At 44.9% G+C, this 12,428-nt stretch overlaps 1 protein-coding gene across 3 annotated transcripts in view; it reads right to left on the bottom strand.

Moving 5' to 3' along the window:
• Positions 1–1,509: 1,509 nt before the first annotated feature.
• The window catches only part of fosl2 (FOS like 2, AP-1 transcription factor subunit), a 15,759-nt gene continuing 4,840 nt past the window's right edge, over positions 1,510–12,428 (bottom strand). For all 3 annotated transcript variants that reach the window (XM_042332750.1, XM_042332749.1, XM_042332748.1), the window contains 3 exons: positions 7,944–8,198; positions 4,266–4,373; positions 1,510–2,050 (listed from right to left, as the gene is read on the bottom strand). In XM_042332750.1, the coding sequence (XP_042188684.1) occupies positions 1,523–2,050; positions 4,266–4,373; positions 7,944–8,183 (876 nt within the window). In that variant the 5' untranslated portion in view covers positions 8,184–8,198 and the 3' untranslated portion in view covers positions 1,510–1,522. The remainder of the gene's footprint in view (positions 2,051–4,265; positions 4,374–7,943; positions 8,199–12,428) is intronic.

The following is a 12,428-nucleotide window of genomic DNA, read 5'->3' as shown; positions in this document are numbered from 1 at the left end:
CATGTACAATGATCATGGAGTCCCGCGGCTCTGGTTAAGAGCACTCGCCTCGCAAGCGAGAGATCTGGGTTTGATTCCCAAGAAGGGCGAAATGTCGGGGAAGTTTCCTTGCTCCACACGCCTCTGTTTACCCAGTAGTAAGTAGGAATCTGGTTGTTTGTCGATCAGGGGATCGTTTTTCAGGGGTGATAATTCCTTCAAAAAAAATAATAATAATAATAAATTGGTCATTCAATCCACGACTGTTTGTGGGACACTGCTGTGTGTAATTGGCTGACTCTTTTCGCCCATAAAAAATATAGTCAATTCCTTTAGAGTATATTCTGTGAAGCGATTTGAGACGTCTCGAAGATGTGGTAAAGCACTACATCAAATGCAAGGATTATTATTGTTATCATTTTGAGTGGGAAACCAGAGGCCAGCCAGTGACCATGGAACTGTACTCCAGGAAGAGGAGGCCAGACCAGGAACAGGGGGAAAAAAATTCTCCCTGAAGAATTCTATGCTGATTCCTCCAAACTTGCAACCACCCCCTCCAAAAATATAAATAGTTTGCAACCTCCAGGCAGAAGCCAAACACAGAGCTCTGCAGTGTTTGTTATTTTCTTGGATTTATTTTATTATAAATACTGAGGTTAAGGTGAGAAGACGATAAGGCAAATGCATGAGGATGAAAGGTCGACCGAGGGCGGGGCGATATAATCATGATATAATAACATTGTGATATCTGTACCTTATAATGTTAGTGCTGAGGCCCAACAAGCCTTTGACAATAGTCCGGTACTGGAGTCATCATAGAAAGGGCTTCCGTTTTTTGACTGCATTGAAATTTCTCAAAGTGCTTCTTTTGAACCATCACAAGTTGTCACTTGTTCGCCGACGTCCATTAATGGTCGCACTCGAACAAGTCTTTCTTTCTCTGCCTCGTCGTTGGAAGCGAAAGGATGGTGAACAGGGCGATATCACAATATTAAAACGAAATTATCGTATCGTCCAACAAAATAACAACAAAACATGAAGTGTAAAAAAAAAACAACGCACACACACACACACACGATTTCCAGGTAATACATGGTGTCCCAGTATCTGCTGCAGTAAACACTTTAAGTAATAAAACATATAGAAAGAAAATTAATATTTTGGAATGTAGGCTTGTTCCCTTTGCTTCGTGTCAGTGCAGCCAAGAACAAAGCAAAGTTCTCTGCTCGAGGCTAAAGTATTTCCCTATTTGCAATGTCGACATTCGTCGCTGGGAGCAACGACCCCCGTCATGGTTGACCTCTGATCCCAGAGGTATCCAACATTGCACTCAGATAAAAGGGGAAAGGTACTGTTATGTTAACTCCCCACAGAGTCAAAGGCATTTGCAAAGGTTTCAGTCCTTGTGGATTCCAGTCCAGGAAGCAAGGTTGGTCCCAGGTAAAAGGCAGCTTGTTCTATTTGCTTTGCTTTCGCCATTGGTGTCAGTAGCTGCCCGTTCCCCCCTCTCTCTCTTTCTCTCTGTGTCTCTTTCTGTGTTAACTTAGAGTGCCAGTAAGGTGGGAGAGTTCAAAGAGTCTGAGGATTGGTCCCCACTGCTGCTGCTCCTCCGATGAGCTTTGGAGCAGGACTCTGATGGAGACTCCTGGTCCAGGCTGGGGATGCTGGGGTAGGTGAAGACCAAGCTGGCAGCGCATGGCGTGATGGTGGCGGCTGGCGTGGATGTGATCACCACAGGTGTGTTGAGGGGCTCAGCCTCCTCAAAGTAGCTGTTAGCGATGTTGATCTCCGTCACGGGCTTGATGACTGATCTCTGGGCTTTGGTCATGTACTTGGTCATGGCTTTCAACTCCTCCACCGGCTCCTTCTTGATCACCACATGGTTGGCGTGAGCGGAACGGACCGCTCGGGGGCTCGGGGACGGAGTTGTCCTCCTGGAGTCACACTCGGAGAGCATTTTGCAAATGGGCTTGTGGGCCACCAGTATGAACTCCAGTTTCTCCTTCTCCTTCTGCAAATGGGCGATTTCTTTCTGCAGACCGGACTTTTCCTCTTCGAGTTTCTCGGTTTCCTGCAAGAAACAGGACATGAAAACGTTTTATAGGAGGAGCATGGGTTGAAAGTTGTCTCTGTTTTTGTTCTCCCCTTCATCTTGACTGACATTTGCTGGCCAAGCTGACGTAGAGCCTTGCGAAACAGCAGACATTGATCTCTTTAGACCAGTGACAAGAGTGGTACGCACCATTCAGACCAAGCAAGCCAGATGATATGGGTCTAAAATGCAGGTTGGGCTAATAACCCACAGACTAACCATATGCAAATTCTGCAAGTGCTACTGATTATGTTGCAGTAGTCAATGAGGGTTACAAAATCAGATGCAATTCTATTCATCCCCACTTTATTACATAATCAAGGGCATCTACAAACATTTGCACATGGTTAGCCCATTTGACTATTTGCCCAACCCATATTTTCTTAACCCCAGTGTTAGTATCTGTCCTTCCCTATTGTCGTCCAGTTATTCCTGGGTATCTATTGCTATCTTCTTTGATTGGAGGAGTGGGATTGTTCAGTTCATGACACCTCCACTGACTCTACTCATGCCAGACCTCGAGCAGTGAAGGTCTCTAACCCAACCCCAACTCCTCCTCTTAAGATCTGCTTGAGATGGTCAAACAATCCTTCCAAGAGAAGCCAGAGGTGCTTAAAACCCAGACGAGCCATTGTTTCCACACTAGATGCTCAGTGCATTGCGTGAGCTCAGCAATCTATAGGAGCCCCTCCAATAATGTGGAAGCAATTGGTTAATCTTGGTGGAATGAGAAAAGGGGCAGTGGGCTGACAGATGGATTGTTCACATTGTTGTATTGTTACAAAATCTTCCCACAACTTATCTCATCCCCTTAGAGAGATGAATACCGCAGTGCAAGAAGATTAAACTGAAATTCCTCCCATTCCTCTTAGATCCTGAAGGCAATTCAGTGAAATGGTACCGGACTATTCAATAGCGACCTGCTGCATTCCATGGTTGACATTCTTATGGTCAGACCAGGAATGGAGCCAGAGAGCTCCAAAGAGTATTTGTTCATCCAGTCCATTGCTCATCACTACAAACTTCAACCCATTTCAATACCAGTCACCCAGCTCCTTTACAAATGGTTATTTGACAAGAGCATTAACCAACTTTGATAAGAGAAGATTCAACACATTTATTGCCTAGGGCGGGTGTGGGGGGGGAGGGAGGGGCTGCGAGGGTGGGGGGGGTGGGGGTTACAATCTGCAGAAGGAATGCATCCTTGCAAAACTAGCTCAAATCATTAGACTATTCAAGGCTATAAAAGGAAAGAGAAAAATAGTAGGAATTTGCTTCGGTACATAGACTGCGGGAAGAGGCCAAACAGAGGTGTGTACTCTATGGAATGCACAAGGTTTATAGATGCAATTTGTTTTTTAAAAAAATTGGCAGGTCACAGAGGTCTTTGCAAGATCCTACACGCTGCCGTGCATTTAAACCTTACTTTGTTGCTTAACGTTTATGGTGAAAACGTACACTGACACAAGTCTTAAATGAGCAAATCTCCGAGGCTAAAGATTGCCAATAAGTCCAGGTCCAGCCAAACCCCTGTGGGCAGGGAGGGGGGTTGGAGCCATAGGATGTGTTGCAACCATCTCATGTTTACAAGAGAAGTTTGGATAAAGAAGGGACTTTAATTAATTTGATTCTCATTCCTCCAGAATAACCAATAAAAGAGTTTGGAGTCCCGGCTTTTACCTTTCCATGAGTTAACCACCCTCTGTCTATATAGGCTGTAAGAATTCCCCCCTCCCTACTTCTAGATAAGCCACCAGCCCAGGTTTTCTAGAGTCCTTTTTGTAAATTTTAACCTGATCTAGAAGTGCTTGATAGTCATCTCACTGCAGTAGTTTAGGACTTTCCCAATGAGAGATACTGAAAGCTAAAAAAGAACATTTTTATTGAATGTGAGGAGATATGAGTCCTTCAACATTCCCCGCCCCGATTAATTTTCTCCCCTGCTCCCTCTATGTAAAGAAATACTTCCTGCTGTCTGTCCTGAATTGCCCTTTGCAACCTTGAACCTGTAAATTGGTGGGAGGAGGGAAAACCTCCCAAATGTGTGCTGCTGGCTGTGTTTTGGGGTTAACAGAGGCAGGAGGATGCACAGAGGTGAGTGAGTGGGGGAAGCAGTCAACGAGAACAACACAAGGGCAGTGCATCCTGCACTAGTTTACCGTGTGCTCGGGACACGGTTTTGAGGTGCACTTACTTCTTGAAGTCGATCCGTTAACTCCCGGCGTCGGTTTCGACACTTGGCAGCGGCCAGCTTGTTCCTCTCTCGTCGGATCCTTCGCTTCTCTTCTTCCTCTGGGCTCAACTGTTCAAAAGAAGAGTGAACCACGGATCAGTAAATGGCAGTACGTAACCCAACAACAACAACAAATTACAATCGTATCACAAACGGATAAAGGACAGAGCATCCCAGGGCCAGCAGAGGCTTTGGGTTCCTCGTGAACATGAGGTATGAATCATGTTAGGTCAGGTTATCAAGGGATATGGGGCAAGGGCGAGTAATAAGCCCGTTGGGATCCTACCCTGCATGAAGGGCGCAATATAAATGCAAGTTGTCGTTGTAATTGGAGTTGAGGTACAGATCAGCCATGATCTTAAAGAAATGTCAGAACAGGCTCGAGGGGCTGAATGGCCTCCTCCTGTTTCTGTGTTTCTAAGAACCATCAACTTTAACTTTCAATCACAACGTTGGGGTCTCTGCACTTTGCTTCTTTCTTTGCCTTTTACAAACAGTAACGCTCTGCAAAAACTTGTTGGAAGTTTGTGGCACTCCAACCACAGACATGCCTGGTGGAGCCAGACTGGATGGACAGCCTGTTATCTGGTCAATGCAAGTACCCAGACAGCGTCTCAGCGTCTGTGAATTTGTAAGCTAATTACACCTTTCCGGCTGTGCATTAACTTTCATTCCACAGTATATTGTACAATGGGGAAAGAACGTTGCTTCAGTAACTTTTAAGTCAAATAATTTTTAAACAAAAAAAATTGATCCTGTGAGGGTAGCTCAACAACGTTCATTCTGGGTAATAATAAGGTAGTATAATGGCTGATCATAAAAATCCTTGCAGTTGATATAGTGCCTGTAAATAGCGACGCTGGGAACAAGGATCCTTTCCACTCAGCTGCTGTTAACCCTACAAGCCAAAGCCCTAACTGGTAAAATTGTCCCAGCTGGGCAAGCACCAGGAGGATTACCAGACAGTGCTCTCAATAACAGCTATGCAGTTTTAGTGGTTAAATTCCAACAGTAGCGCAACACACATTAATAATAATCCTTTCATTTGATACAGCGCCTTATCACGTCTTTGAGACGTCTCAAAGCGCTTCATAGAACATGCTGTAAATAATAATAATAATAATCCTTGCATTTGATATAGCACTTTTCACGTCGGGAGGACGTCCCAAAGCGCTTCACAGAACACACTGTAAAGTGAATTGACTGTATATTTGTGGGCGAACGCGGCAGCCAATTGCGCACAGCAATGTCCCACAAACAGTCGTAGATTGAAAATGACCAATTTATTATTGTTTTTGGAGGGATTATTATTAGGCTCTGTGTGGAGTAAGGAAACTTGCCCAAGGTTTCGCCCTCTGCCTGGAATTGAACTCAGGTCTCTCGCTTGCAAAGCGAGTGCTCTAACCACTGAGCTACAGGACTCCACAAAGTGATTTGACTGTATATATTGTGGGGGCTCCAAGCCTTGGCTGTCAGCAACTTGCACCTGATACTCTACTGAATTGGATAAGCAAGATGCATCCCTCCAGGGAGGGAATGTGCACTCTATTCCAGAGAGGAATTTCCATGTGTGGATGGCATACAAATGTGGAACTCTCAATTTGGTTTGGATATGCTTAAGCCTGGTGATCGACATCTGCACGTGACAAAGTACTTCACAGGCAATATACAATGACTGTATATTTATAGCAAACGAAGCAGCCAATTTGCACACAACAGTATTCCACTAATGGCCATGTGCGAATGACTAATATACCTGGAGGATTTGACATTTCATCTCATCTGGAGGACAGCTCTCCCAGCAACCCGAAGCTCCCTCAGTTGTGTATTAAAAAGCCTGTCTGTGAACTCACATCTTAATGTGGGACTATGAACCCACAACCCTTTGAACCCAGAGACCAAATTGCTACCAACCGAGCTGACAGACAAAGGTAGCGGTGAGTCATGGGTATGAGCCAGCAGTTACACAATGCTGCTTATCAGTGTTGAATGTTCATTAACGGGTGGGTGTTTCAACCGTAAACAACCGAGGGAAAGACTTCCTGTACACTTAAAATGCCAAACAGCAAAGGATAATAGGAATGTAGAAGCAGGAGACAGCCACTCAGTCCACCAAGCTCCTCCACCATTGTACTATGCCATGGCATCACTTCATATTTTTATTCTCATTTCCTTGCTCTTCCACCATATCCTTTTCTACCCTTACTTCCTAAGCACCCAATAATCTCCCTCAATCAATTTTACACATAGAATCGTAGAATGTTACGGCACAGAAAGAGGCCATTCGGCCCATCGAGTCTGTGCCGGCTCTTTGACAGAGCGTGGTAGTGCCTTCACGAGACAGAATGAAAGAATAGAATAGAGACCACTAGCATGATGAATAATAGAATGATAAAAGAAAGAAACAAACACAAACAGAAGGCAAAAGGCAAAATACTGCAGATGCTGGAAATCTGAAATAAAACAGAAGTCGCTGGGAACACGCAGCAGGTCAGGCAGCAGCTATGAAGAGAGGAAAGTGATGATAGGTCATCAACCTGAAATGTTAACTCATTTTCCTCTCCCCATAGATGCTGCCTGACCTGCTGCGTGTTCTCAGCGACTTCTGTTTTTATTTTATAATAAAAAAATAGAGAATCGCTGTGACATTGGGTGAGTCCTGTAGCTCAGTGGTTAGAGCACTCGCTTTGCAAGCGAGAGACCTGAGTTCAATTCCAGGCAGAGGGCGAAACCTTGGGCAAGTTTCCTTACTCCACACAGAGCCCTAATAATAATCCCTCCAAAACCAAAAACAATAATAAATTGGTCATTTTCAATCTACGACTGTTTGTGGGACATTGCTGTGCGCAATTGGCTGCCGCGTTCGCCCACAAATATGCAGTCAATTCACTTTACAGTGTGTTCTGTGAAGCGCTTTGGGACGTCCTCCCGACGTGAAAAGCGCTATATCAAATGCAAGGATTATTATTATTATTATCTGCTAACCACTTTTTTCTTGACCAACCCTGGTTTTCTCTCCTGTGTGGCATCCTGTGCTATCAGGTTCGGGCCCTTCGCCTGGGTTCTCAGTGGAAGAAAAGCTTCATCTTTGATCAGTTAAATCTTGGCAACCAAGAAGCCCTTGGCATGAGGGACATGTAACTCAGCACAACATTTCTTCATGGTTCTGTAGGTAACAGCGATGTCTGGCACTACCCTAAGCCATGTAGATCAAAAAAAAAATCGCTGGTTCAAATCCTAGTCTGTGCTGGGAGTTCCAAGTGTTGTCTTTGCTGAGATCAATTAACACAACACAGAATTATTTTTCTCCCGAAACTCCATCCAGTCTTAGCCTCTAAGACCAATTCGTCTTAAAATTTAACATGGCACAGAATTGCAGCAAATTCTGAAATTCAGTCTTAATTTGGAAGCCAGTTCTTTTTAAGATTGAATTGAGGAATCTTAAGATTGTCGTAGGTAGATCAGGTCTCTGCTGACCGCTATTCAAAGACTCCTGTAGGAAAGATGCGGAAGTGTGTTTTGGCTGTGTTGGAGGATGGGGAAAGCAGAGTGGAAAGGAAAACTCTGCAACAGAGAGAAAAATGCTCCAAATAAATAGACCGATCGATTGTTTCATCTCGGACAGCCTGGCCATCTCACCTGTTCGTCTCTTTTCCTTCGACCTCCTGTTGCCCCAATAGTTTTGATGACTCCGGGTCGGTGTGATGCTGTGTGCCCGACATTGGCGGAGATGCTGGTTCCTGGAAGACTGTAAGGATGTGATCTGGTGTATGGACTGCACATTGAGGTGATGACTGTAGGCTGAACCATCCACTGCAAGTCCTGGCTGGTTGTGATGGCAGTAATGGTTGGGACAAAGGCACTATGGGATCCTGGCATGTCTGATCGGAATTTCTGGAAACAGTAAATAAGTCAGGTGAAGATTTCAGCTCACAATCTACGTATGTATCTTAACGCAGGGCAGTCTACAGTGCAGGTTGAAACCGACCTTTTCGAATGCTCGGTCCTCCAATAAATTCACCAGTACAAGCTTATACAAGCCTGGTTAGAAGTAACTGACTTACAGTCAAATCTCATGATAGCACGGAGGCTTGTATACACAAAATCAGACCCCAATGTTATAATGGGTACAGTTATCACTTCCACATTATCAGGTCACCACTGATATCACCAAATAGCATGCAGGATACCAGTAACTGCTTTCACTGGCGTTTCCAGCTATTACTTGGACATGGGTGGTCTTTTGGGACTGTGTACTTTAGCCAAAAGCCAGAAGTCACCTCACATCCAGTATCCTGCAGATCTAGTGTGATATACGGACCCCCAGAAGCCAAAGCACAACATAACACCTCCCAACTGTATCAGTTATAATACCTGACTCTACGCTGAATACATCAGAGACCTGAAATTTCCTATGGTCTCAGTCTTAAGACCTTTGTCTTATAATGGAAGAACTTTGAAACATTCTTAAAATCAGTCTTGATTTGTGTTTTTTAAAATGAAAACCAGCAGTGAATTTATGAACGTTTCAAAGTTCTGCGCAATCTTAAATTGGAAGAAATTGGCCTTAAGGCTAAGACGGTGAGAATTTCAGGTCTCAGGTATCCGAGAACCATGGACGCCACCATTAAGGATGGACACAGGCTCCCCTCCCTCTCGACAGAGTGGCCTGTGTTAATGTGGGGAGAAGGAGTTGAGAAGAGTGGGGGTGATGGGGGAGGACGGAGGTTGTTCTTTACAAGCCTCGAAAAAATGACTGTACAATAACACGATCAGAGAGTTCTGAAGAGAGCCGAGTGGGTATTGAATATTAATGTTAAAAAAAAGCGAATACTGGTTGTCTTCCAGATCGCAATTTTCATGCAAATGATTTACAAATAAATGCCAAAAATGTTCCCAAACTGTCTGTTATATAATATTCGAAATGTTGAAATCAAAGGAGCTTGATGTCCCAGGCAGAGTGGGAGGAGATTGCTCCTGACCTGGATGTGGTGTCTTGCACACAAGGGTGCAGCTCAGATATGCAGGCACAACCCACACATAAAGTCTGCATGCATGAGCACCACACAGCATTTGGTACCATTTTCAACAGCACTTGTGTGTGGGTGCGCGCGTGTGTGTGTGGGGGAGGAGGAGGATTATGTCGAGAGGGGAGGTGGGGCGGAGAGAGGGGGGAAGGATCTGCCTTACTTCTTCCATGCTCTCCAAGTTAGTGCAGGCGCTATCATTCAAATTAAGAGAAAAGAACATGTTGCAGATGAACAGTATCTAAGCCCATGTTTCACAACCGAAAGCATCAAGAGGATTGCACTTAAGATCCCTGTCCTGGGCTTTAAAGCCTTCCAATCTCGCTCCACCCTATCTCACAATCTCCGCCAGCCCTACATTCCAGTCTGTATCTTCCACCCAGCTGACCCCGCGTGAAATATTGGTCTCACTCCCCATTCTCTTTGCTTCATCAGTGGCCAAGCCTTCAACCACCTATTTAGCTTTAACTATTTAACATTAACCCAAAGAAAATGATGTGGTCACTCAATGCACGACTGTCCACTGTTCTGTGCACAATTGGCTGCTGGGTTTCGCCCGCAAGATATACAGTCAATTCACTTTGCCGTGTATTCTGTGAAACGCTTTGAGACAGCTCGAAGACATGATAAGGCACTGTATCAAATGCAAAGGATTATTATTATTATGATTATTAATTCTCTCCTCACTGACACTCTCCCCATTTTCAAATACCTGCTTAAGAACCTATCATTCTGACTCTGAGTTTTTGGTCAAAGTCTTTAAATCTCTCGCTTCTCTGCTGAGCGTCCATCATTATATTTGTCAAACCTTCTTTTGTGTGAAAGGCGTTATATAAGTATGAAGATATTACTTGAACTGAAGGGTGATATATAAATCACACGAACAAGTACATGTTGAAATTGTCCAGGTAGGAGAACAAGATCTTGGCTCTGTACCACTAGTGGAGTCCTGAAGCTCAGTGGTTAGAGCACTCGCTTTGCAAACGAGAGACCTGAGTTCAATTCCAGGCAGAGGGCGAAACCTTGGGCAAGTTTCCTTACTCCACACAGAGCCTAATAATAATCCCTCCAAAACAAAAACAATAATAAATTGGTCATTTTCAATCTACGACTGTTTGTGGGACATTACTGTGCGCAATTGGCTGCCGCGTTCGCCCACAAATATACAGTCAATTCACTTTATAGTGTGTTCTGTGAAGCGCTTTGGGATGTCCTTCCGACATGAAAAGCGCTATATCAAATGCAAGGATTATTATTATTGCTTTCTCTTAAAGAGCTTCACAGAATATACTGTAATAATAATAATAATCCTTGCATTTGATATAGCGCTTTTCACGTCGGGAGGACGTCCCAAAGCGCTTCACAGAACACACTGTAAAGTGAATTGACTGCATATTTGTGGGCGAACGCGGCAGCCAATTGCGCACAGCAATGTCCCACAAACAGTCGTAGATTGAAAATGACCAATTTATTATTGCTTTTGGTTTGGGAGGGATTATTATTAGGCTCTGTGTGGAGTAAGGAAACTTGCCCAAGGTTTTGTCCTGCCTGTAAAGTGAATTGACAGCATGTTTCGTGGGCGAAATGCAGCAGCCAATTGCGCACAGCAGTCTAAACCTTTGCAGCGAGTTTAGTCCCCAGAATACTCGTTTCGCACGAGTCAAGGTCCCACACCCCGGATTCAAGCCCACCATCTGCTTTCCCAAACCCGGTGCTCAGCCATCAGAGCAAACCCCCGATTGTAACATTGACTCACAATCCGACTTTTAACGTCACAAAATCCTAAAGAGATTTTTTCTCTCTGAGAAAATACTTTCGTAATACTTTCCGGAATGAGATAAGCAGGAAGCGTTCCTCCAGGGAGAGAGAGAGTGGGCATTCCATTCCGACAGTCTGTCTCTGGGATTTCCATGTGTAGGTGGGAGACTCTCAAACACGGTGATGAGTTTCCGCGTGTGTCAATGAGCTGATCCCCCGACAAAACACACAAAATTTGGGGGGGGGGGGGGGGGGGGAGGGCGCGGGTGGGGGAAGGTGAAGGCATACTGCATTGCCAACCATACAGCAGAGAATAGGTTAAAAGGAAAAGTTGAGAGGTGGCCAAGAGAGTTACAGCATTTCCAGTAAGTGTCCATCCAGTAAGTGTGGAGCAAAGCCTCAGCACACAGACATCTAATAGATCTATCTATATATATATATATATTGCCCAAGAGGGCGCCAGCAATCGTGCAATTTCCCCCATTCCCGTCAAAGAGCAACAGGTCAGTGGTGGGAATGTCGCAGACTGGTACCCGGAAAACAACACGTCTGATCAAAGGATTGCCAGAAATGTTCCCACTGAAGGCGTGCGATTGATTGCCTGACTTTGCTTTTCCCTTCCTCCCATCTTATCTTCTGGCACAAAAGTGGTAGGGATTGACTTCCTCTGGAGACAGACAGACAGACAGAGAGAGAGAGAGAGAGCGAGAGCGAGAGAGAGGGAAAGGAGAAGGAAGGAGGGAGGGAGGGAAGGAGAGAGAGAGAGAGACAGATCTGGTTTGGGTGGGGATCTGGCAGCAGAGAGGGCGCTGGCTGGCGGGCTGTGGCTGGCAGACACTAGTCTAACACACACACAAGTTTCTTTTACGCAAGTTGCGAAACTGATTTGGTAATCGCATTAGAAGCTTCTTGCGCAAGCTTTCTGCAACGCGCCCCTCTCTCTCTCTCTTCTCTCTCTTTCTCTCTCCTTCCTTCCCTCCCTCTTTCTGTCTCTGTCTCTCCCGAGCAAACGATCGGGCAGGAAAAGGCATGTAAAAGAGTTGGATCGCACAGAACATGAAACAACAAGATAGAATAAAGTGGTTATTAAAGCGCCCATCACTGCCCACCCATCAGGTCTCACCCAGGCATTAACCCTGTGATGTCTTCTCGCCCTGTTGGAATAGTTTAACCCCCTCAACACGAAACTTATCGGCGTTAACTTTGCAACTTTCGGGACTTAAACCTCAAAACTTTCCGAACTTTTTTTTTTACACAGTGACACACGGCAATAATAATCCTTGCATTTGATACACCGCCTTATCCCGTCTTCGAGACGCCTCGAAGAGCGTCCGAAGGA

This window comes from Callorhinchus milii, unplaced genomic scaffold (assembly GCF_018977255.1).
Source record: "Callorhinchus milii isolate IMCB2004 unplaced genomic scaffold, IMCB_Cmil_1.0 Scaffold3, whole genome shotgun sequence".
Classification (NCBI taxonomy): Eukaryota; Metazoa; Chordata; class Chondrichthyes; order Chimaeriformes; family Callorhinchidae; genus Callorhinchus; species Callorhinchus milii.
The sequence above is the reverse complement of the archived record's forward strand: the minus strand, read 5'-3'. Positions and strand labels throughout refer to the sequence as shown.